Source organism: Aptenodytes forsteri, unplaced genomic scaffold (genome assembly GCF_000699145.1).
Source record: "Aptenodytes forsteri isolate BGI_AS27 unplaced genomic scaffold, ASM69914v1 Scaffold63, whole genome shotgun sequence".
In the NCBI taxonomy this organism is placed as follows: domain Eukaryota; kingdom Metazoa; phylum Chordata; class Aves; order Sphenisciformes; family Spheniscidae; genus Aptenodytes; species Aptenodytes forsteri.
The window spans coordinates 3,244,594-3,267,738 of record NW_008794709.1 but is presented as its reverse complement, the minus strand read 5'-3'; the positions used below and the strand labels follow the sequence as shown (position 1 = coordinate 3,267,738).

Genomic DNA, 23,145 nt, shown 5'->3' with positions numbered 1-23,145 from the left:
CCTTTTTTTTTTTTAAATAAATCTTGCTCATAGTGTTACCTAGTCTAGACTAATCAACAAAGCACAAGTCTCAAATCTTTTAATGAGATGAAAGCAATCGATTCTAATGAGGAGGGATCCAGCTTCAAACTTCAGATTACAGTGTCAGTTTTCTTGTGCTGGTACCATGTGCTAGCAAGGAGCCCTGCTGGCATCCCACAGATCCGGGAAAGCGGCAGTGGCTTCCTACACGAAGCCAACTCTGTGGCAGGGCTGAGAGGTGCCCTGGGTTATTGACTTAAATTTTTCTTAGTATCTGTCCTTGCCTCCTAAAGCCATAGCAAATGGAGTAGCTGGCCAGATGGAAGTGCATCACACACTGCACTCTGACCAGATTCAATCAGAAATGAAGCGGATGAGAATAAAACCAAAATAAGTGCAGTATCATGCCTGTACCAGTAGCATAGGGAACACATTTGTAATGATTTTAAGGAAAGTACAATTTAATTGACTGAAAAGCTAGAAGACTTCAGATATCTGGAGCTTTCTTTAAAAAAACAAAACAAAACATTTTGATATGTTTGATCTTATGGAGCGAACAGTATAGAGAAAGATTTTGAAAATTAGACATCAAGCATGAGTTACAGTGACCATGTCTTAAGTAGCCAGCCTTTCTGCATATGATACACAGCTGTACACACACACGCACTGTGCTGGTGTTTAATATAGCTTTGACTTTGTACGTAAGGCCTGCATGTGTCAAACAAAGTATGTAATAACTACTTGTATGTATTATTTTCTGCTAAACTTCCATTAGAACTGCCTGTTAAAAACCTGAAAAGGAAAACCCCTGCGAGGATCAGTGTAAAAACAAAAAACTTGCTTTGCTTCAATTAACAAATCACCACTGAAATGATGAGGAGAAATACCTGATATTAAATTGGTTAAGAAGATTATCATTATATTTCCAAGAAGCATAAGGTAAATGCAAGTTACATCTGAAACATCTGTTTATAATACAAAGGAAAGCTGTTTGAAAATGCACTTATCTTACCGGTAAATCTGTGAAAGCGATGCCTGTAATGAAGAGAAAATTAAGATTAATTTCCATATGTCTGGATTCTAGCCTCGTTTTCTTAAGTGTTTCATTTTATGCTCAGAAAACTCACCCAAACCATCTCAGAAATAAGTATGGTGACATCCATGATGCTTAGGCACAACTGATGTGCTTGAGTAATAAAGGGCAATATTTAGCAAAAAGTAATTGTCATTCAAAATTGTCACTCAATTTGCCCTCCATTTTTCAAAATAGGGCATAAGATTTAGCAAACGTCATACAGATATGCAGATTAGAAAGTATGAAAATTCTGGCTACAGATTAGAATTAAGAGGAAAAATAAGAATATCTGAAGATATTTTTTCACTTGCATGTCTTGATGCTGTGACACCAAGATTAAATGGTGCCTTTTCTTGTTTGCTATTACTTTTCTTCACAAGTACGCATTATCTTTACATGAGCAGCACATGCCTATAATACTCCAAACCAGTCTGGTAATGTTTCACTCTAATCCACGCCAAAGTGTTTTGGTTTTCTAACACAATAGCTTAATATCTTGTTATAGAATTACAAGCATCCATCTACCCGTAAGACCAAGGCAGTGATTTTGCTGTCTCAGGATTAGAGAAAAATCTGACCTCTATGCACTTCAGGAACTTCACACCATTTAGGTGGGGGGCGGGGGGAGGAAGCTTTGAGTTAAAAAAATAAGTATCAGGAAGTCTCCTTCTGAAAGCCAAATGAGAACAGTATTCCATAATTTCCTTTATTGTTGCCAAGTATTTCTTCACTTTTTTTTTTTTACAAGTGCATAATGATTCAAATCCACTTATCCCTTCAAACTCTTATTTTGTATCACTGCCTTTTCAAATTTAAGATTAAAACAAAGCTTTTAACCTTTTGTCCTAAATTCTACCCCTGCCTTCCATGTCCATTCTTCACCAAGATTTCAAATCTCAAAAGCATCTGGATTCCTTACTCACTCTGATACAAAAGAATGACACATAGAGTGAATCTGTTTCCTCCCATCACATCCGAAAGCTATCATTTTATTTATTACCTGTTGACACCCTAAGTTTTTCTAAGCTATTCTGTTTGGCACATTTTGACATCCAACTCGCCCTTTTCCAAAATAACCATGGCAGTAGGCAAGATAGATAAATGATGACTGAGTGACATACAGGTATTGGGGTTTTTGGGGGGTTTGGTTTTGGTTTTTTTTCAACCCAGGATTTCACACTTGCATAAATAATTGCTTAGCCCTTTTTGTAGCATTAAATACTAGGCTGAGCCAGAGATTTCCAATACTCTAGACTGCATCTGTGGCCCAGAGAAGTAACATAAATGTCCTCCAAGTCACAGTCGTACAGGAATTCTGGACAACTAGCAGCAACAACTCAGCAAGACAGACAAAATTTCTAATTTCTTTTTCCTCTAAACACAGAATCAATTTTCCTGTGTCAGAAATTCAAGCTAGCAAAGCCCATGACAGTGGAACAGCTGTCAGGTTTCCTTCTGAAATCCATAAAGTGTTTGTCAGACTCTGCCTATGACAGATCACATTTTACTAGCCTCTCCTCACCTATGCCATTCTGTTCTCCTCTTTAAACAGATTTTAATCACTTGGAGTGTTGTTTCACAGTTGGCCTAATCCAGTCTGCTTTAAGACTTCCACCATAAGAGAAGGTTCGGCTCCTCCCTTCTTAGCTCTTCCATGTATGTGACCATAAGGGTGGTCAGAAACCCAGTGTCTCTTTAGCTGATCAACAATCTGATCCAATTTACCTGCAGGCCCACTGTTACTAGTTCCAAAAAGGGAATAAGGGAAGATTACCCTTCTCAGCTTTAATCCAGTTAAAGATTAGGGTAAACACAACGTGAGTCTGCTATCTTCCATTTTGACATACACCCTGAAACACAGCCAAAAGAAACAACTACACAGGGCATGGTTCAAGCATCCCACTGCCATAGGTGTCAAGGTATTAAGTCCAGGTATACAGACTCATTCAATTTAGAAGAAACATTAAATCATGATAGAATAGAATCACAGAAGTGATTACTTGGAATTGACTTCTGGAGGCATCTAAGCCCTGCTCTGAGCAGGGGCAGGAAAACTCCAAAGTTAGATCTGTTTGCTCAGGGCCTGAGCAAACAAACAGGCAGTCTTGTTCTGAGAGACGAGGAGAAGAATTTAAACCATGTCCTTCCCCTTACTACTTTCCAAACCTTCCTCATGTTTGGCAATGTGAGAAAATAGAGCAGCGACTTCAAGAGTCCCTATCTCAATAACCTCTTATTTCATTTCAAGCTAGCCTCTTTTCTACTGCATTTCTACCCACGACAAAAACCTTATTTCTTCTTTCTGAGCTTTATCACTTTAAACTTCCTACTCCCCTCAGCACAATTCCAAGATCTCTTCCCAAGCCCTTGCTCTCCCCTTAATGCAGGAAGTAGATTTTTTTTCCTTCTTTCTTTACACTCTGTATCTTTGCTTATTAAATTGCATTAAGTAACTGAATTATTATATATATTGCATCAAAAATTTTAACTCTACCCTCTCCTGACATCTTCAAACTCAAAAATTGTCTTGCAGTGTTGCATAATACTAAAATTTACCACAAGAATTTAATGGACTTAATTTTAGCACAACTTGTATAATTCATGGCTTTAGCCCAACTATGCATGACTCCAGACTGGGAATCCAAAAGACACTGTTCTCCAACATATGTTCAAAATAACACCCATCCAATGTAAGGTTTTAGTGAAGGCTAGGTGTCCCCCATACAGCACCAATGAATTTTAGCTATATCCATTCTCCTTATCTCCAGTTCTCTTATTATCTATTACCTTATAAACATCAAGTATTGTTTGTTGATTTAGTAGCAGAGTTCATAAATGCAGGTCCTGTGGAACAAGATGCTATGACAAATCCTTCCAAATTCACAAGTAATGTTAGTGCAAGTGGCACACAAGAAATTATTCTTCCCAATTCTTTAATTAATTCATAGGCTATGAGACTATCGAAAGAACTATTCAAACACTTTGCTCCTGACATGAAGAGAGCTTCAGATTTTCAACAGACTTACAGACATAATGTTATCACTAAAGACAATGTTTCTCCATACCCAAGCTGTGTCCATTCTTTGTGTAGAAGCAGGTATTATTGATAAGGTTGACACAACAACCAATGACATCACCCGTAGTAAACGTTGGGCCGTAGGGTTGTCCGGTTCCAGAGGAACAGAATGAATGTCCATCATCTCCATGGTAACCATATGAATGTTTATCCCAACCTAGAGAACAAAAGCATTTGCAATTTATTCGTTTCCTTTATTATGAAATAATGGAAAGACTATGCAAAGTTAGTATATTCTAACCAGGTTAAAAGGGTTAATTACTATGCTCAGCTTTCTGCTTTCTAAGATTTCTTATCTAACAAATCTGTTTCATTTAAAAAACCCGACAACTTCTTTTATCAAAATGGCTGAACAGGTAATTCCATTTGTAGTACATAACAGGTAACACAAATTCAGGTAACACATTTTTCTCTTTAAGTGAACACACAAAATTTAATTATTTGTGTTAATACACCAAAAATATAATCAGCTACAATGTTGAAATTTGAAAAGCTAACTGCAGATCTGACATGTCCCAATAAAGCAGTGAAGATTCTCCTGTTCTCCCTTTCATCTTGCAAAACTATTGCTACCATATGTCATAATCAAATTCTTCCTGGCTAAAACTCAAACATGCATCTCTGGGGAAACATTTCTATTCCTGATTATTCTCAATGACTATTCAGCAGCAAGCAGTCTCTGTATAATAGCAGAATTTCCAGACTATAGTGTCACTAGCTTTGCTGCCCCTAAAAATTAAAAAAAAAAAAAAAAAGGAAAAATATTATCAATACAGGCGAGAGTCACAGCCAGTAGGCAAATCATTATGTATGCAAATATGGTGCTAATTTTGCAGGTGAAGAAGCTGCAGAACCAGTTAAGAAGCTTCATATTGTTACACTACTCAAGGAAATTCACAGCAAGCAATTTCAGTCTAAGCTCTTTTAAAAATACCTGTCCACACTCTCTGAAATTCAATACTGAACAAAAACACATAGAAAAGGAGTAAACTTTCAGGCACCACAAAATCTTCCTAACAGATCTATTAAATGCCTATTCAAAATAATATAAAGCATGGCCTTCAACACAAATCGCCCAATTTCATATATATATATATACACACACACGCGCGCATTCTGACTACAAGAATTTATACAGACAACTCAGATTATTTTTAAAGAGTAAAAGGTTGTGGGTTTCTTCTTCTTCTGTCAAGCTGCTGCTTAACAGGTTAATTTGAAAGTATTTTCCATACTTAGACCCTTAATCTGTATGATCAGTAGCTTCAGCTGGCACCACATTAAGCATCTCTCAGTAAATTAAATACCCCAAATTACTGCAGTTACATTGATTAGTAGTATCTTTGACAATTATTTGCAATGCATCCCAAATCACTCAAACTTAATGCCACCCACTAATAATTCATCACCCTTAATTGGGCTCAGTGTAACTGGGACTTGCCATGATCATAAGGATCTCTACCAGAACATTTGGGTGAAAAAGTAATAATGCAAAAGAAAGAGCATACACATACTCTAAGGTCAATTAGATTTTTATACTTGGCTAATAGTAACAATTTCAAAAAAACAATCGGTTTTTTTGGGTGGTGGTTTTTTTTTTTTAATAAAGATCTATTAAAAAAACAACATGTACACACACACAAAACTTCTTTAAATACTATACAGAGATACTGCATACAATTGTTAACAAGACAGTGTCACTGACCATGCTGGTCAATGGAACAGTCAAAATTTAAAACTATGCTACACATCCTTACTATTAAGGTTGGACAGGTAACGGTATGGAAACTGACAGTAGGAGAGCTCACTCCACGTTTGACAGTTTTTGTCATAGTAGCTCATCGTTATTGCTAGAAATTCAGTTTACAGAGCAAGGAAATCTATAGCTTCATTTTTATCAGGAAACATGAAAATTTTAAAACGTATTTGTTTGCTAAAAAGTATCTGCATAATGTTATAAATAACACTAAGAGTTGAGGGGAGTAGTACAGGAGCAAACGTACAGTAAAAGCTAAACTTTTTAGCTGCAAGCTTTACATAATTCAGATAACAGATACAACACAGAGATGTCACGCTATACTCTGTTGCTTACCAGAACCTTCCCATCAAGGTCAAGCATATTTTAAAAAACTAACCAACCAAGATAAGTAACTTATCAAACATAATAAATACTGAAACATACCTGGTAGTCTGTTCATGTTCACACCCTGTGCCGAAAGCCCAATTCCCATGTAACTGTGAAAATGAAAGAACAAAAGAAATTTATCTCTTACAAAAATACATATATATGTGGGATATTGCTAAGAAACACTGTGCTCATTAATCATATACCAATTAACCTGCTGAGAGCTCATTTAATAGTGGCATAACAGCAAGGGAGCTGAAAAGGAATTCCTAGCATATATGGTTTAATACAGACAGATTCTGTCCCTGCAGAAGGTAAGAACAACTTTCTTCTCTTTTAGGCATCCTGGGTTATTGATGGAGAATACTGATATTAGCCATGAAGTTTAAAGTGTGAATGAAGAAAGCCAAAGGCCATGCCGTATTTTGAAAGTAGGGGTAAAGCTACACACATACCAATTTCATCACCTTCAACATACCTAATCATGTTTTGCAGACAATCTGGAATGAGTAATTTTACAAAATACATGCAAAACTGCATTATTTCAGCAGCAAAATGCATCCTTGTACAGCACTTACGAAAAGATCACACTAAAACATTGAAGGCCTGGATCACAGAACAGAATGCTATCTTGAGAAATTTACCAGCAATGTCACTTAGCTGTTGGCAATCTGTTGGCAAACTAAAGAGGGAAAATATTTTTACTGTACTAACCAGTAATCTTGTCTAAACAAGTTATGGCTAGGTCAATAAAGTCCAAAAGCTTTACAAAAGGTAGTTTTCATAAAGTCAGTGTCCAGTACAATTGTTAACAATTTAATAGCCAATACTGGAAAGTTGAAACAAATAATCTCCACACCCCCGAATCACACTATTTGAGGCTAGTAAAATCAATTTTGCTTCTGTTTCTTAAGCAAAAGTCATTTCATGACCAAGACAACAGGAATCCAAAAAGAAAAACCGCATAATGAAAAGCTAGGCCTTTCACCAATTCCCCCCTGCCCAAAATAAACCAACCCCCCCATCAACTAATGAAAGCATCCAAAAAATCACGTAAACCTAACATTTCCTAGTTTATCAAAACATTCCAATCATTTTGACACTAGGTCAAATTAGTTAACACAAATTTGTCATGCAATAATGAACTGTATACAAAAATATTCACCTATGCCAATTTGAACATAGTTTAAGTCAACAACCATGACCTTTGTATTCCCATCTCATAAAATGCTATTTTTAAGCAACTATTCTACTAGGAAGCACAGGTTAATCTGCTATTTTAGATACATTTCACATAGAATGAAACTGAGCAGCAAATCTCAGAAGTCATATGCTTAATTGTTTACTCGGCTTTCTGCTTTTTCTATTGATCACTTCCAACAGTTACCTTACCTGCTTTTATGTTTGATATTTACAAAGCCGCCCTCTGATAATTTCTAATGTATGATACCATCTTCCTCTCCCTCCAACATACCAGCATGAAATGGAACCTCAGAACCATGTATAGCAGCTATTACATTTAGAGATACTGAAGAGCTGAAGTAAAGGGCAACAAACAAAAGGATTAGTCTTTGCTGCATTGCTAATTACATTACTGAGGCACCACTGCAGCAGCAGTCAACGAAACATAAATGAAAGCAACAAGTGGAAAACCTTTGATTTTGTCTTAAATAATAAAGGCAGAATTGTTATTAGCTAGGTCTGGAGTTTGATGCATGAAGGATTCTCATGTAAAGACTGAAAATCTGTTACTGTAAGGTCTCCTGTTAAGGAGAATTTATTAAAGAAAGGAAATTTATTTTTAAAAATAATTTTAGGTAACTTAAAGAACTCCACCAACTGCAAAGAGCCTTTCAACGCGAGTCATATTAAAAAACCCTTCATCCCAATCAATGTTTCATTTCAGTATTCTTATAGAAACAAGATTAAGGTTACACAAAGATGTAAAATGCTAGATAAAAAATAATCATCTAGGTAACATTTTGGTACCACCTGTTTTTTCTCCTTCAGATATCCTATCTTCTGAGCCTCCTCTTTAACTCAGTAACAATTGTAAACACGGACCCACAGTATTTAATACAGCTGGGAACAAGGATTCTTTACCCACTGGCAATGACTAGAAGGCACTAGGCACTGACGCCATCTCACTAAGACTACAGATGTTCAACAGTATATATTTTTCCCTGGGATTCACTTACAACTACTTGGAATGTTAATACCATTTTATCAAGGAGATTTGGTATTAATAAGACACTCAAGTAAAATTAGATTAAAACTGTTCAAATAATTAACACATTTACTACAGACATCTTTCAAAAGGAAAAAGGAATGTCTACAATTTATGGTTTGGAGGAGAGTGAAATTAGAGGCTCATCAATTAAGCGAATTTATTATTTGTTATAGTTGATGGATAGCTAATCTCATGTTCAACTAGATATAGTACACTATAAATTGAGGGGGAAACAGTACCATGACAGATAGGCTTTAGATGCTCTTAAATTCATCAACAGTAGTTGCATTTATGCCAAACCACTACATGTAACTTTTTTTGCTTTTCCTGGCACCTGTAAGCTTCATAGGCTTAAAAAGACTTTTTTGTTTGGTTTTTAAAGAAGCTTAGCCCATATTTAGGTCCAGTCATTATCTGCAAAGAGACTTGCTTCAGTGGGAGGAATTACATAAGTTGTCCTCCTGTTTCTTCCTTAAGGTTCACATATCACACATCTCAGTGGCAGAGCTATACATTTCAGTTTTCCTCCCTTAGTCCACGATAAAAATGCAGGGCAGCACAACAAGTAGACATGCTACCATCCAGGTGCAATGCAGGCCCAGACTGTTCTCAGTCAGTTCATGATGCATTTCCTGCTGTCCCGTCACATGAATGGGTTTGGTCTAGGAGATAGCCACGGACGGGAAGAACAGGTCCACTTAGACTATGTCACACCATAACAGCTGCCCTGGGGAAACAGAGGTGTCAACACCAGGAAGCAGCATGCTCACTCTGACATGTAGCACCTTCCAAAAACGGACATGACACAGAGCGGTTTGAGAGACTGGAGAGGGTGAATAATGGTGTGGTTCTGACACCGCCGCCCTCATCACTTCCCTCTGTACCTGTGGACAGTGCCTCCACCTCAGCTCCCCACCCGTAAACATCCCTGGCTGCTGTGGTGGGAGGATCACTTACCTAGGCAAACGGAAGAAAGTGGCCTGGGACCCTTTTTATTAAGAAGCCCCTCTCTCTGAGCGTTTCAGTCCCACCAGTTGCTACTCATCACCTCATTAAAGCGCTCAAGTCTTACAGGAGCTCATAAAATTACAAACAGCATGTAGAACCACTCATGCAATACATGAAATCAACCCATGAGAGATTGAAATAAGAGACTATGGCTGAAAACTGATTTAAAGTGCAGCCAAATTGGTATTAAGGACCATGAAAGCAAGCGCATCTTACGTACTCGTGATTTTTCATTTCAAATTGTATTTATTCTTGTTCCAGTTCATTAAAGAAATAGGTTACCATTTCAGTGTCTCAGCACATCTTCTAGTTTACTTTTCACAACTGCAAGTCATATAGAAATTTTTAGGAATACTACAAAACTACAGAGTCTAAAATTTGCTGAAGATTCAACATTTTGCCACAAAGCAAAAGAAAAGTCAATGTAAAAAATACAGGCACTATGATAACTATTTTCTTCCACTAACACAGACTGAAAAGCCCGGGCTTCTCTGCAGTGAAATGTATAAGCAGCAGCAAGCTCACAGTAACTATTTTCTCCTCAAGTATTTTTCCAGTCGAAGAGCTGAATTCACATTTTTGCTGGAGCCTAAAGTTTCTACTTGGATGCCTGAATAGACTAAGTGTGAGAAATAAAAAACCCAGAACCAAATAGAAGGAAAAAATAGCCATAAGAGATGCTACAGAACTGGAGACTGCTAAAACATAAGGAACAAGAAAAAAATCCAGCAGTTTATATAAAAGATACACAATTCTGATTTTTATTTGAAACTGTTCCATTAGATCTTTTAGCCATTGTATAAGCCCGGGCTTCTCTGCAGTGAAATGTATAAGCAGCAGCAAGCTCACAGTAACTATTTTCTCCTCAAGTATTTTTCCAGTCGAAGAGCTGATTTTTGCTTTTTGCTGGAGCCTAAAGTTTCTACTTGGAATAGACTAAAGACTAAGTGTGAGAAATAAAAAACCCAGAACCAAATAGAAGGAAAAAATAGCCATAAGAGATGCTACAGAACTGGAGACTGCTAAAACATAAGGAACAAGAAAAAAATCCAGCAGTTTATATAAAAGATACACAATTCTGATTTTTATTTGAAACTGTTCCATTAGATCTTTTAGCCATTGTATTGAAGGTGTATGGAAGATCTTTCAATATGGAAGTTGATAAAAATCAGAATTCAGGTTAATTATATCCTATCCCACCCATTCCATAAAGAGGAATACAGAATCTCAAAAACTATACCAAATCACAGGTACCTCAGAAAGCTTACTAGTGGCTAAAGATAAATTTAAGTACTAAATAACCACTTTTCTAGTTAAAAAAAACACAAACAACAAATATTCCATACTGTATTTGTAAAGAAAAGTAGAATAATTCAGCATATCTTTAAGTAACGAAAAAAACCATAATAGCCTCCCTACTACAGAGATTTCATTAGCAACCTGCTATCTGCAAGAGTCAAATTCCTTCTGACTTCCGCTGTGCCTACATGTTCTATTAAAGACAGTATAACCTGGGGAATTGCTACATCATGCTTCGAAATCCAAGCTCTTTTGGTGATGATGAAAGGAAATAATCAACCTGGTATCTTATCACCTACATGCTATACATTTAAAGAAAGCAACTTCAACCATATGGTGTTAAAACCTAAGTTATCATAATATCTGTAAGGAACCTAAGTCCAAGCACTAACAGGTGTTTACACCCATAAATAAGGCAACTGAAAACATCCTAATGTTTTGAATGCATTGACTACTAAGAAAAGTAGAATTGACACTCTGGAAAAAAAAAAGGCTATACAACAGGTGCAGTTTGTTTTACTATCAAGTTTGTATCTTAGAAAAGGGTACAAGTAGAAAAAACTGCAACATCTGTAAGAATTTTAAGACTAAAGGGTCTTTGCAACTGACTTACAAGGACATAAAAAGTCTGAATAATGTTATCCTATAGTTTTCTACAATATCTTCACTGACACTATACTATAGGGTCAGAAATACAGCATGCTAAAAAGGTATCTAAATTTAATCTTTAACATAGTTAATTCTGCATTAAAATTTTGTAGGAATATGCTAATCTAAGATTCTTATTGTCAGCACAATCACAATAAGAAATGAGCTGTTAAATTTTTCTCTATTTAAATGTTTCAAAATATGCCATAGACAGTTTGAGTCTTTCACTTCAAATTGAAAACAAGTTTAATTTTATGGAATGTTTCCAAGGAAACAGTATTTTGAACATGATAAACCCAGGTTTCAGAATAATCCAATTCTACATAGAGCGGAAAAAACAAAAAAAAGCCAGGCAGTCATCTTGCATAGTGCTTGAAACTGTTAACTCCCGTAACATTTTGCATGTGATTCCTATAATGTTCCTAGAAAGATTCTCATTTACTGTTATCCCTCTCACTTTCCAAGGCTGCACAATTTCGTCTTGTGACACTTCTCCCTAAGCACTAAAGCCTTTTTGGGGACCATACTGTAAGAAAAGAATAGTTGCATAGACAATATATTATTGTAAGTCCGGGCTGCAGTAAGATTATCATCTATACACTATATTTATGCCAATGAACCTCATAAGAAAGAAATAACTTAGAAGATTTTGCAAGAAGCAGGGACCAAGAAATTAAATATATTCTCCTGACTTTCTTTTTAAATTAGAAATCTTCATTTCTAGAAAACATCAACAAAGAAATAAAACTCTCTTGTTCCAGTTCCACGTATTTCTGACCAGTTAAACGCAAACCTCAAATAATCCTCATACACATTTAGTTGCTGTTAATTTCTGTCAAATGTCTGGTCTCGTACATTCAGGTAAAAAATGAATTACTGCTACAGTTTAAGAAAAGATACGCTTGCTGATTCATGATCCAATCTCTTCATGCAGCTGCTGCAATTCAAATGAAGACACTAATGCAAGAAAGCTACTTCAGACTTTATCAGATTCTACTATATACACAAGTACTCTGCTAATAATGCCGCAAGACATACTTATATGTAAATAGAGACTGTGTGAAGTTTGCATGTTGTTGTAACGAACTGCTGATGACATATCAAGACTATAAAAATAGGTCTTAAGACTGCACAAAGTTTTTACATTAGATTAGTAGTGTACAAAACAAATACAAATAAGACAGCAACTGACAACGTTCTGTATTTTTTTATTGGTTTACACTTTTGTTGTGAACAAGAAAATGGGTATACTGAGTGCTAAAGGAAAAGCCAACTTACTGCAACAGAAACCATTTGCAATAAAAAAAAGTATGGTTTCTGTTTAGAGAGTTACCCATAATACATGCTCTGGAAGACAACAAAGCATTTGTATTTCACAAACATCACTCAAACACACTAAAACAGCTCAGGCTAAATCATAGGCATGGGTGTCATGAAAACTCAAACTTCATTCTCATGGTATTTTTGTTTTGGACAGTTCTTCCTTTTTTATTTCTTCACCCACTTCATCACATACACAACACATACTACAAAACAACATACTGCCAAAACAACAGATGACTGATTGTATGGCCAGTGTTATAAACCAGCCATAATCCAAGTGTCTAAAGCCTTATTAACACTGCTTTACCAAAAAGCATACTGATTACTTCCATGAATTGCTGTAGTAACATTTTATTTCAGTGCAGAACATTTAGCAGAACTTACATATGCAATATAAAGCATGCCCATGAAGATCTGCATCAGTACAACCACACCACAGACTACAACCATGCTCACAGAAGTGTAAGCTAAATGCTATCTGCTAAAAGACTAAAGTCTTTCTGAACTTTTCATTTTTTCTTCTAGATGGCTTACCACTTCCAATTCTTGTTTTCATTCTTTTCTTTTTTAAAAAGGCACATCTTAGAGGATTTTGCATTTTAAGCATAGATCTTCCTCAGCTGTTCTAAAAGCACTAAAGACTGTCTAGAAGTAAATGGCATTACTATCATTTGCCCATTGCTAGTAATTGTATTTACAAATCAAGGAATAAGATAAAGAATGGACAGAAATTCAAGACACCAAGGATAAAAGCATTTTCCCTAAAAGTTCATTTTCCCCGGGGAAAGAAACAGACAAAAAGTCTCTCCTGGTGAAAGATTTTAAAAAATGAAAAAGCTGTATTTAAACTAAAATTAAGTGCGCATAAGGTGGTACCATGACCAAAAGTAGCATTCCCACCCTCCTGGGCCCAGATGCTCATTTCTGCCCCAAGTTCCCCTCCCTTTTGCTACCGCAGCTACTCATGAAGCAATACAAACAGCCATACTGGGGAACGAACCTGGCTGAAAACTAACTCACTTTGAGATCAACTTTTGGAGAATGAGCTACCCAATCGAGTTTACCGTGAAGTTGACACAAACAGTCAAACTGGGACAAGGGAAGTGAACTCAATGAGTGTTCAGAGACTGCCTCTTCTCATGGCCAACTCACCACAAAGTCTTCAAACTATGGTTTAGAGTAAGAATTGCAAACATTCAAAAACCATTGCCCTGACTGGAAATGAAGAGATTCATTACAAGAACCAACAAGCCTAAAACTGAAATTAATGTAGAAATGGATGATCACTCAGTAAATCATAGACACATAAGCCATTTATAACATAAAATAATGGAAGGTAGTTTGTTTCTGAAAGCCAGGTAGCCAGTGGATACCCTTGAGACAGACCCTTGGAAAGTGGAACCAGAGTATGCTTATGCCCAGCATGAAATGCCAAAGAGTGCAACCCAAGGTTACAGCAAAGCTCACAGACTCTCAACTGGGAAAGACTATAGACGACTCTTCACCATTAAAGAAGGATGCCCACAGCGACAGCACAAAGCTATTGGACTTGTAGCTTACATAAACGATGACAGTATCATGTAAGTATCTTTAGTTCTGTAAAAGAGGGAAACATTAACTGGTATCTGAAATAAAATATTAACTGTGGGGCTGTAAGGCAGATGCATTACCACTTTACACAAAGCAAGAGGACCTAAATATGTAAAAGACTAGCACAACTGAATGCAGTAAAAAGCAGCATAAGAAAACTGAAATCAAGATTTGAGAGAGACTGGAAAAAGTTTCATTTGGATATACTTACCTAGCTAAGAGAATGGCCACTATGGTGGTCATTTTTGGAAAGTGAGGAGACCGTATAGTATTGTAACAGATTTAGAGACTAAGGCTTACATCTCCAAATCACAAGAACAAGTCCATAGGACTTAGTCCAACCTTGTTCATTCCCATTCCTAGACTGCCAATGTAGTTTGCTTTAATTAAGCTCCTATTCTAGAAATTTAGATGAAACTAAAAATAGAGTTGTATGCAAAAGGCAACGCCATGCCTATCTCACTCCCTTGAGTACTGTATTAAGAAATTACAGAAGAAAAACTATGTACGTTACTTCTGGTTCTCTGATGGATCAATTACAAATGAGGGCTGCATTAAGAGCTTACAAAGGTTTAATTTTTAGCTAGAACTATGTTTAGCTTCTCCAGCTACATCAGAATTTTTGACAGTACTTGCTGCAATACATTGCATTAACTGACACATATATGTATTTATTTTTAAATTAACTGGAGATTTCAATAGAGATGCAGACATAATTTAGTGTAGTTATACTCTCCTTCCTACCATGCTTTCTAATAATCACCTTGGTACTGTTCCCCATACTTACACCCATTACTCATCTACTGTTATCATCTCTGATCGCTCACATCACTGTCCACAATGTTCACATGAAGCCAAACAAAACAAAGCAAAAGAGAGTATAAAAGGAGAATGTAAATAAATAGAGGTCCTCAGACTGCAAAAGGATACATGAAATTAAGGAAGAAAACTGAAGAAATAAAGAACAATAGAAAATATTTACAGAGCAACATGACAGCCGCTTAGCACTTTTAACAAGAATTTTAAAATATTTAAGAAAATTATTTCACATATCTGTACTGTAGCAGCACATAAAAGATCTTAGGACTCTTCGTGCCAAACACCGTACAAATACCAAGATAGTTTTTGTTTGACTGATATTTCAACCTTATTACTTTTATTAACCTTAATTCTCATTTCCCTTTTTCTCATCTGTTACCATCAGCTGCTGCATGGCCCTATCACCTCTCGTTGAGGTATCAAAAAGCAACTTCACTCTTCATCTGCTCTGCAACACCAACCTCCATACCCATTTCCTACTTCCTAGTAAGCCTGCTTTCATGCTTTCTTCAATGTGTCCATAATGCCTAGAAGTTGATCATCATGAACATTGCAAAATTAACATATTATGCACCTTCAAATTACTACTCAAGACTGTTAGCCCCCAAATGTGTAAAGAATTTAATGACCTAGGTCATTTGTGTGACAAAACCAGTGCTGTTCTTGCACACAGACAGCTACGACAAGCCATACTGGAAGCCATGCCATATCCATGCCCTATGAAGGAGCTGTGCTCCTTCAGAGGAGAAGAATAATCTTTGTGATTGCCCAGCAACTTTGAGATACGTGAGATCATATTCCAGGAGCAGTGCCATCAAGCGCTACAGTAGTACAAAAAATAAATCTCCTAGACTAGGTTTTTAGTAAAAGTTATTGATGATTTGAGGCAAGTCACACTAAGTAGAGCACGCAAGCAAGAATGCTGCTAGACTTGCCCATATAACATAGTACATAGACTAAATACTTTAAGCTGAGTTTATTAAAAAAAAATAAATGTAAGTAGTAAAAGCTACTACCAAAGGGAACTCCAAATAAACACCATTAAATTATCCATTGACATTTATGAAAGTTGAAAGCGGTACTTCAGCTTGCAGATAGATATCTGACTTGCCTTGGGTAGTCGAGGATTTATGTTAAACAGTACTACAAGATACAGCTGTAGCGCTTCCACAGCTAGGCTCAGGCCTTGAGAATAGATGCTTTTGCAACAGGAAGGCATTTTAACTAATTGACCCTATGCTGGTCCTCTACAGATATGGTCTTCCTGAACTCTGTTCCCATTACCAGATGCCAAGTAAAGAAGAAAAAAAACTGGTAAAAATGTACCTGGAGCAAGCCAGGTGAAACACAACAGGCAGTGAGAAAGAACTAATAAACCCTATCAGACACAAACTGGTTTCTATAGACCTACTTATATATCTCTGCATTAAATTCCCCAGTTTACTTATTACAGAAGAATTTACTAGTTTGAATGCAGCGTAACATTGAACTGTAAGAGATTCACACTGCAGCTAGTCAAAGACCTCTTGGACCTGAAAACAGGGTCTAGAGATACACACATTACATCCAGTGAGGCTCCACATGTCGACTCCTGCTCTTTATCAGCTAAGCTAGATTTGGCTTTGGTTCTGTGCACAGTATTCCCCAGCATCCATACCATCTTATACAATGAAAAAAACTAACATCTCAGCTCATTATGCAGTTAATGTTTCATAAAGTGACACCAAAAACGGATCACAAGGCTGAAGCAAGGACAAGGCAGTATGTATTATCATTAACTGAAAAAAGTACCTCTTCATTTTTTTAAGCAATCTCAACAGGCAACTTCACAAGTCTTAGCTATGTACACCTCACAAATAACCATTTAAACGACAAAACCTTCAAACGCTTTACTCAAAGGGGTTTTCTATTTTTGTAGGATTGCCCTGAGTGGCCTACTGAATTAGAAATTACGAAAAAGCAACACAAAGAGGTCTAAGGTAAAGTGTTAGAGGAGCTATGTAAAATGACATCCACATACACGGACACTTTTTGAAATCCATCACTTCAAAAAAAGCTAGCTTCCAAACTAAGCAGGCAGAAATACATTTCAGGCAGAGACACGTGCATCACTAGCAAACCACAGTAAGAACTTCTCCTTAACTGACAGCAGCAGGGCAATTTTTAAAGAATGTTTAAGGAATTAAAAAAAAAAAAACCACACAAAAGGTGTTCCAAAAATTGATAGCAGAACATTACTTGAAACACTAATTTCTATCATCTCCATTTAAAAATAATTAGGTCTTCACAGTGTGACAAAAGCAACTACAGACATAAGTTTTTCATAGCAAAGAAATCTCCCAGGGATAACTTTTGGGAACAGAACCGGTAACAAACTCATAAATGCCCCTACAAGGCAGCAGAAGTACTGAGAGGCTATTCTTTCAAAATATCTATACAATACTGTAAGCAAAACAAAAAAGTTTGAATACTGTTTCTGACTTACAGAAGGCTTACAAAACACTGGGAAAAATGAAAGAAAGAAACAGCAGCAAGACAGATAAAGAAAAGACAAAGGTATGAATTTCATCCAAAGAGCTACGGCATAGTTCTTTTCTCTCAACATTTGTTTTCACAACAGAACATAAGCATCTGCAACATGTTTGTACAGTACCTAGGATAAGGACATTCAAACCTGACTAGAACCTTGAAGTAGAGCCACAGTATATACTACAGCATATTGGAAAGAAGTATTGCTTATGTAGTTCTACATAGGCATAATGACATAATCAGTGTCTCAGGATTAAAACACACCCTCTACCGAAAGCAGTGAAAGATGAAAAGGAATTAAAGTGGTCCAGCAAAGATTTCCTTAGCACTTCAGGACATTCCCAGGTGAGATTCTATCTGCCTCAGTAGACTTAAAAGCATGGTATGTGAAGGCTTAAAAGCGCTTCAACAGATTCATAATTCAGATGGCTTTTGGGAAGCAACAGCTGCACTCACTCATCAACTCTTGTTCTTTCCATAGGGTGACAAATTCCCAGGCACCTATTCAGAACATTCCCCTTTATTCTTACTACTGTTCACCAACAAGCAGCCTTAAGAATAACTTTCCGTTTTAAAATTCATACGACATCCGTGAAAAGACTGCACTGAGGAGGTAAGTTGGTCTGCTGCACAACCTAAAAACTTCCTAAAAATTACGTGAAAGTCTGTAAAGCCGTATAGTCAAAAAACACCACCTTTAAAGGCAAGAGCAGGGTCAAACTATGATCATTCAAACCCTAACTTTGTCAAAAGAAAATGAGAATATGCTGTTATGGTATTTATTGTATACACTGATTTGTGGACAATAAATACCACAATCAACTCCCTTAAAACAACCAAATATCACAGTGCAACTTCTCATGGATAAGGAATTAAGCTATAAAAAAAGTGGTAAAATATGAAAATAAGTTTCGATACCAAAGACATCTACTGACTGAAAGAAAGATGATGTGAAACAGTAATAATTAATTAATAACGCACTCAATGCTTACCCATCTCTTCCCTTACTGACAATTTTAACTTCGAAATAGTATATGCCACAGGCTGCAGGTATAGGATGTGTAGCTCGAACAGAAGCAGCATCTTTTGGAGTCTTTCCATGACCTGAAAAACAATTGCATTCAAAACACAACAAAAATATATTTTAGATAATTGCAGAAGACATACCAACTACTCAAAACAGAAGGCTTATGTAATAAACAATATACAATATTCTAATCATCCTCATTTTTATGCTAGAATGTTTTCTTCCAACATTAAGTTTTCATTGTAGGCACCTGCATTGCAACTAAGCATGCTATGAGAAGTTCTGGATATACTACTCTAAAAGGTTCTACAATTATTTGAAGGGAAACTAGAAAAAAGTTTCATCACAGTAAGTAACATAATTGACAAAAGCCCACCTGGGTTTGAAAGAACTGTATGATTTCTCAAATGCACAGGGCTTACTCATTTTTATAGACACAATGATACAACAGAGTTTAATCTAATGCTTAGTGCTTCTGAATCTTCAAGTTATTTAAGATATTTTAATTCTAATGCCCTTCAGAAGAAACATCAGTCATTACATAGAACGTACCATTTCCATGTTCTGAATGTTATTTCAGGACAGCATTAAGCGTTAACAGCCTGCAACTGACCTAATGCAACTCCTACTCCTTTTTCTTACAAGGCTCATTATGTATCAGCTCTGCCACAAGAAGAATGCCCAATGCCAGCTCTTGTCTACCCTAGGGATCTTCAACCTAAACCCGCAAGCCACTTGCACTCCACTAAGACTAACTCTTCTGAATGCGTCACCCTCTTCACAGCCCTTTGTTCCAAAGGCAACTTGGAAGCAGGCTTTTGGCCAGATGACTTGTTTTAGCAGCAACCTGTTCAGGCAAGCTCAGTCTCTCCCAAGCACACCCAAATCCCTCAATTATTGTGTGAAAGTCATACACGCGGTCACAGGACATAGTTCAGAAAAATTTAAAAAAAGAGAGCAAGGTAGAAAGTATACTGGATCCTGGCAAGAGGTAGTTAATAAGTTGGCAACCAGAAACAGATTGTCATTGCCTTAAGAATAATTCACGCAGATCCCATGCCCACTCTCCTTGTGGATCTGAGGCATGATGAAAAGAGATGACTGTTTTGAGTGTGCTGTACGAATCACTTGGACTGCAGCACTCCAGCTGTCATCTCCAGTCCAGACAGGGAGGCCTACTGCACCTGCATAGCAATTGATCTGCGTATGCCAAAAAAAAATTACACTCCTTCCAGTGGCATTAACACTGGAATTATTGCTCAGGCACACATTAATCACGTCTCATGTGCAGCAAGTCCGGTCACACAGCAAGGAAGAAACTGCAGGAAAATGACAGCATAGCCAGCCAGAAAGATCAGGTACAGCTGACCTACACTACTGAATCTCTATCCACAGAGCCCTCTAGTGTAAATGTTGATAAAAGAGAAAATGCTTACCTGTCTGTAGAGCTAGCATCAACCATCTCTTACCAAATGGCATATATTCAGCCAAGGAGAACTCTCCATTCCACCATGGCCGCATTTGCATCCAAAACTTCGCTAGCACAGCACGAATTCTTCACTCACTGAGATTAGGTTTAACCTACAAAGTTTTTCTGATGTAACTAGCTCACCTCAGTGTGTTACTACCTTAAGGCAACTAGCCAATTATCGTACTTTCCTGGGTGCAAATGCATTGCTCACTTCAATATGTCATTACTAAACATTTTATATAAAGATCCTTCAATCACCTCACAGGTTTTACAATATTAAGCTTATTACCTACCTTCTGCATGTTGTTTTCAGAAGTCTCAAATGAGGAAAAAACCCAGTAATTTACTCCTCCATACACAAGATAGCATGCATGTTTTATTGTTCATCACCTTAAGTTACTTCCTCAGGCTGTGTCAACCAAAGTAATAACCAAGTACATAATCTTAGAGCTTCCATAGGTTTGCTTGGTTGTAGCTCACTATTTAGCTACTATAAATTAGATTATCATTCCTAAGTATGCAGAAATCCTTCAGCTAAAAGGCACCCAAAACTTTATGGGCAGAACGTTAAACTCCTGAGAGATCCCTTAAATTCAGATAGCTCTGATTAAATGATGCATTAGTTTGGGGGGTGGGGGGCAGGCAGGGAGGAAAGATACTTTATTTTGAAATGTCCTTAGGTTTTTGCTTTAAAATAGACTGCAAATAAGTTCCCTTGGTTACTCTATGCACTTGACAATCTGTGTAGTTTCAGTCTGAGTCAGTCTCCTTATTTGGGCAAGTCTTCCACACAGAAGACTACAGTAGTAGGAACCAGCCAAATATTATTGAAAATGTACATCTATTACCCAGCAGACTTTGTTTTGTGAAATCACAATCTAAGTGTTTGGAAATAACACCATCTTAAGGTACTCTTAGCACCTCTTCCTGAAACTAGTCCCCTTCTCCCTGCCACCCCCCCGCCCCGCCCCCATTCCAGGCAACTATTTGCAAGGACATACCATGAACCAGATTGATTAGCTGTTGGGGCTTTAAGAAACCTACCAGATTTTTTTAAGCAGCAGATCAATTCCCTGATTCAGTTCACAACACAGCCACACACAGCTGTCACACTGCAAATAAGAGGTCGACACAGGGGCAGAAGTAACAGGATACCTTACCAGTATTGCCAAACACTTCATGTGGTGAAGCAACATGATTGGGGAAGTCAGTGCCCAAAACTACTTTCATCCCATTAAAACAGAAGACACCCTAAATTTAGAACAGCTGTCCTTTTAATATAATCTCCTATGAATCCCATTTTACTACTCAAGTATGTTGCTTTTATTTGTAGTTACATACAGTTATTATTTCTAACAGCAAATTCAACAGCATCACAAATACGCCAAATACCTCTACATTGTCTCAACATGCTAGTTCAGACTTTCAGTGCTACCCAAGCTACGTTAGATTACGTGAGAAGTCAAGAGATTCTTGTTTTAAAGCTGTCTGATAACTACTAAGAGGCTCTTCACAGAGCAGGTAGTTGAACTGCAAAATTTCTCACCAAAGGATAGTATAGATGCTAGTGTTTAAGTGGATGCTGGGCAAGCTTCTAGAACAGAAATTAACTGAGAAACTGCCTTCAGCTCAGGATGTCCTTCATCTTAAAATGGCTGAAAACTGAGAGCGGAAAACACGGATACAGCATATATGCTCAATATGGTTTTAGATTTTTCCGTAGGCACTCACTTATGGCCACTGTCACTGATGGGACACCAAGCTGAGTGGCCTATTAGCTTGACATTATATACTGCTGCCATGTTCTTTGGTAACCTGAATCTCCTTGCTTGTGAATAAAAAGGAACTTCGACACCCAACTCTGAACTTCTGAATCGGAGGTTCCAAACGTCTTAAGTAGGTCACATGAACACTGCCCTATGTTCCCTAAAACAGACCTCTTTCACAGTCGCAAGCTATAGTTGAAGTATTTAAAAGAATACCTTTAAAGTATGCATTATTTAACACTAAAAATTAATCATTTTCAGCATTAAAAAGAGAATTCTGCAAACAGATGCATTGGGGCAGAGAAGGGAAAACAGGTGTACAAAGCTTGAACTTTACACTGTAAACCAGATCATAGGTAAGTTCAATTACCAGAATTGTTTTTGACTGGGCTTTCATTAAAAGTGTTTAACAACCATGAGTCGACCATGCTTAAGGAGTAAAGCTTTATTTTATTTTTTAAGCATTCACACTGATGATTTTTACTAAAAGTAGTATCATCAGTCCTTTAGCAAAATTAAACTGAAATTAATCTAAATTTAAATTCCATCTACTTGAAAAAAGCCAATTCAGATAAAACCATATTTGGAGAAGCCATTTCAGCTTTCAAAAATATAATCTTTAAACCTAAATCTAAGTGTGTAATGCATAGGCACCCAAATAGTCCAAAAGAAGTCTACAGGAGTGTCTAGACAAAAGTAAGCGTGTTTATACAGTTTAAATCCTTAAATGAAGTTTACATAAGCTGAACTGCAGTTATTTCCAACAGGTGGTTCAATGACTTGCTCACACTGCCAAAAATAAAATAATCAAGGCCTAATCTTCTGTTGAATTCATTAGGAAAGTTTCACTGAGACAAGAAAAAGAGACGTGCGCAAATTACTGATTTTACTTCAACTTTTTCCCCGGTTTAAAAAAGCAAGACATCTTAGAGCTACAAAGTGTCCAAAACAGGCATACTGTACTGTACTGAATGTACTTCAAGTGTTTTCTGCCAGAAAAATTGACACCATCCTTGTATCACTGAATGATAACACAGAACTATTACTATAGAATCCTCTTCTGTTTGTTACAGAAATTGGGATGCATAGTTTGCACTGAAAAATAAAACAGATTTTTTTTTTTTTTTTTTTTTTTTTT

The 23,145-nt window shown here is 36.8% G+C and overlaps 1 protein-coding gene across 2 annotated transcripts in view; it reads right to left on the bottom strand.

Annotated features, from left to right (window-relative positions):
* The window catches only part of RANBP9 (RAN binding protein 9), a 32,864-nt gene extending 14,021 nt beyond the window's left edge, over positions 1–18,843 (bottom strand). For both annotated transcript variants that reach the window (XM_019470618.1, XM_019470619.1), the window contains exons 1-4: positions 18,736–18,843; positions 6,355–6,407; positions 4,162–4,329; positions 1,034–1,056 (exon numbers count right to left, since the gene is read on the bottom strand). In XM_019470618.1, coding sequence (XP_019326163.1) covers positions 1,034–1,056; positions 4,162–4,329; positions 6,355–6,403 — 240 coding nt within the window. In that variant the 5' untranslated portion in view covers positions 6,404–6,407; positions 18,736–18,843. The remainder of the gene's footprint in view (positions 1–1,033; positions 1,057–4,161; positions 4,330–6,354; positions 6,408–18,735) is intronic.
* Positions 18,844–23,145: the final 4,302 nt, after the last annotated feature.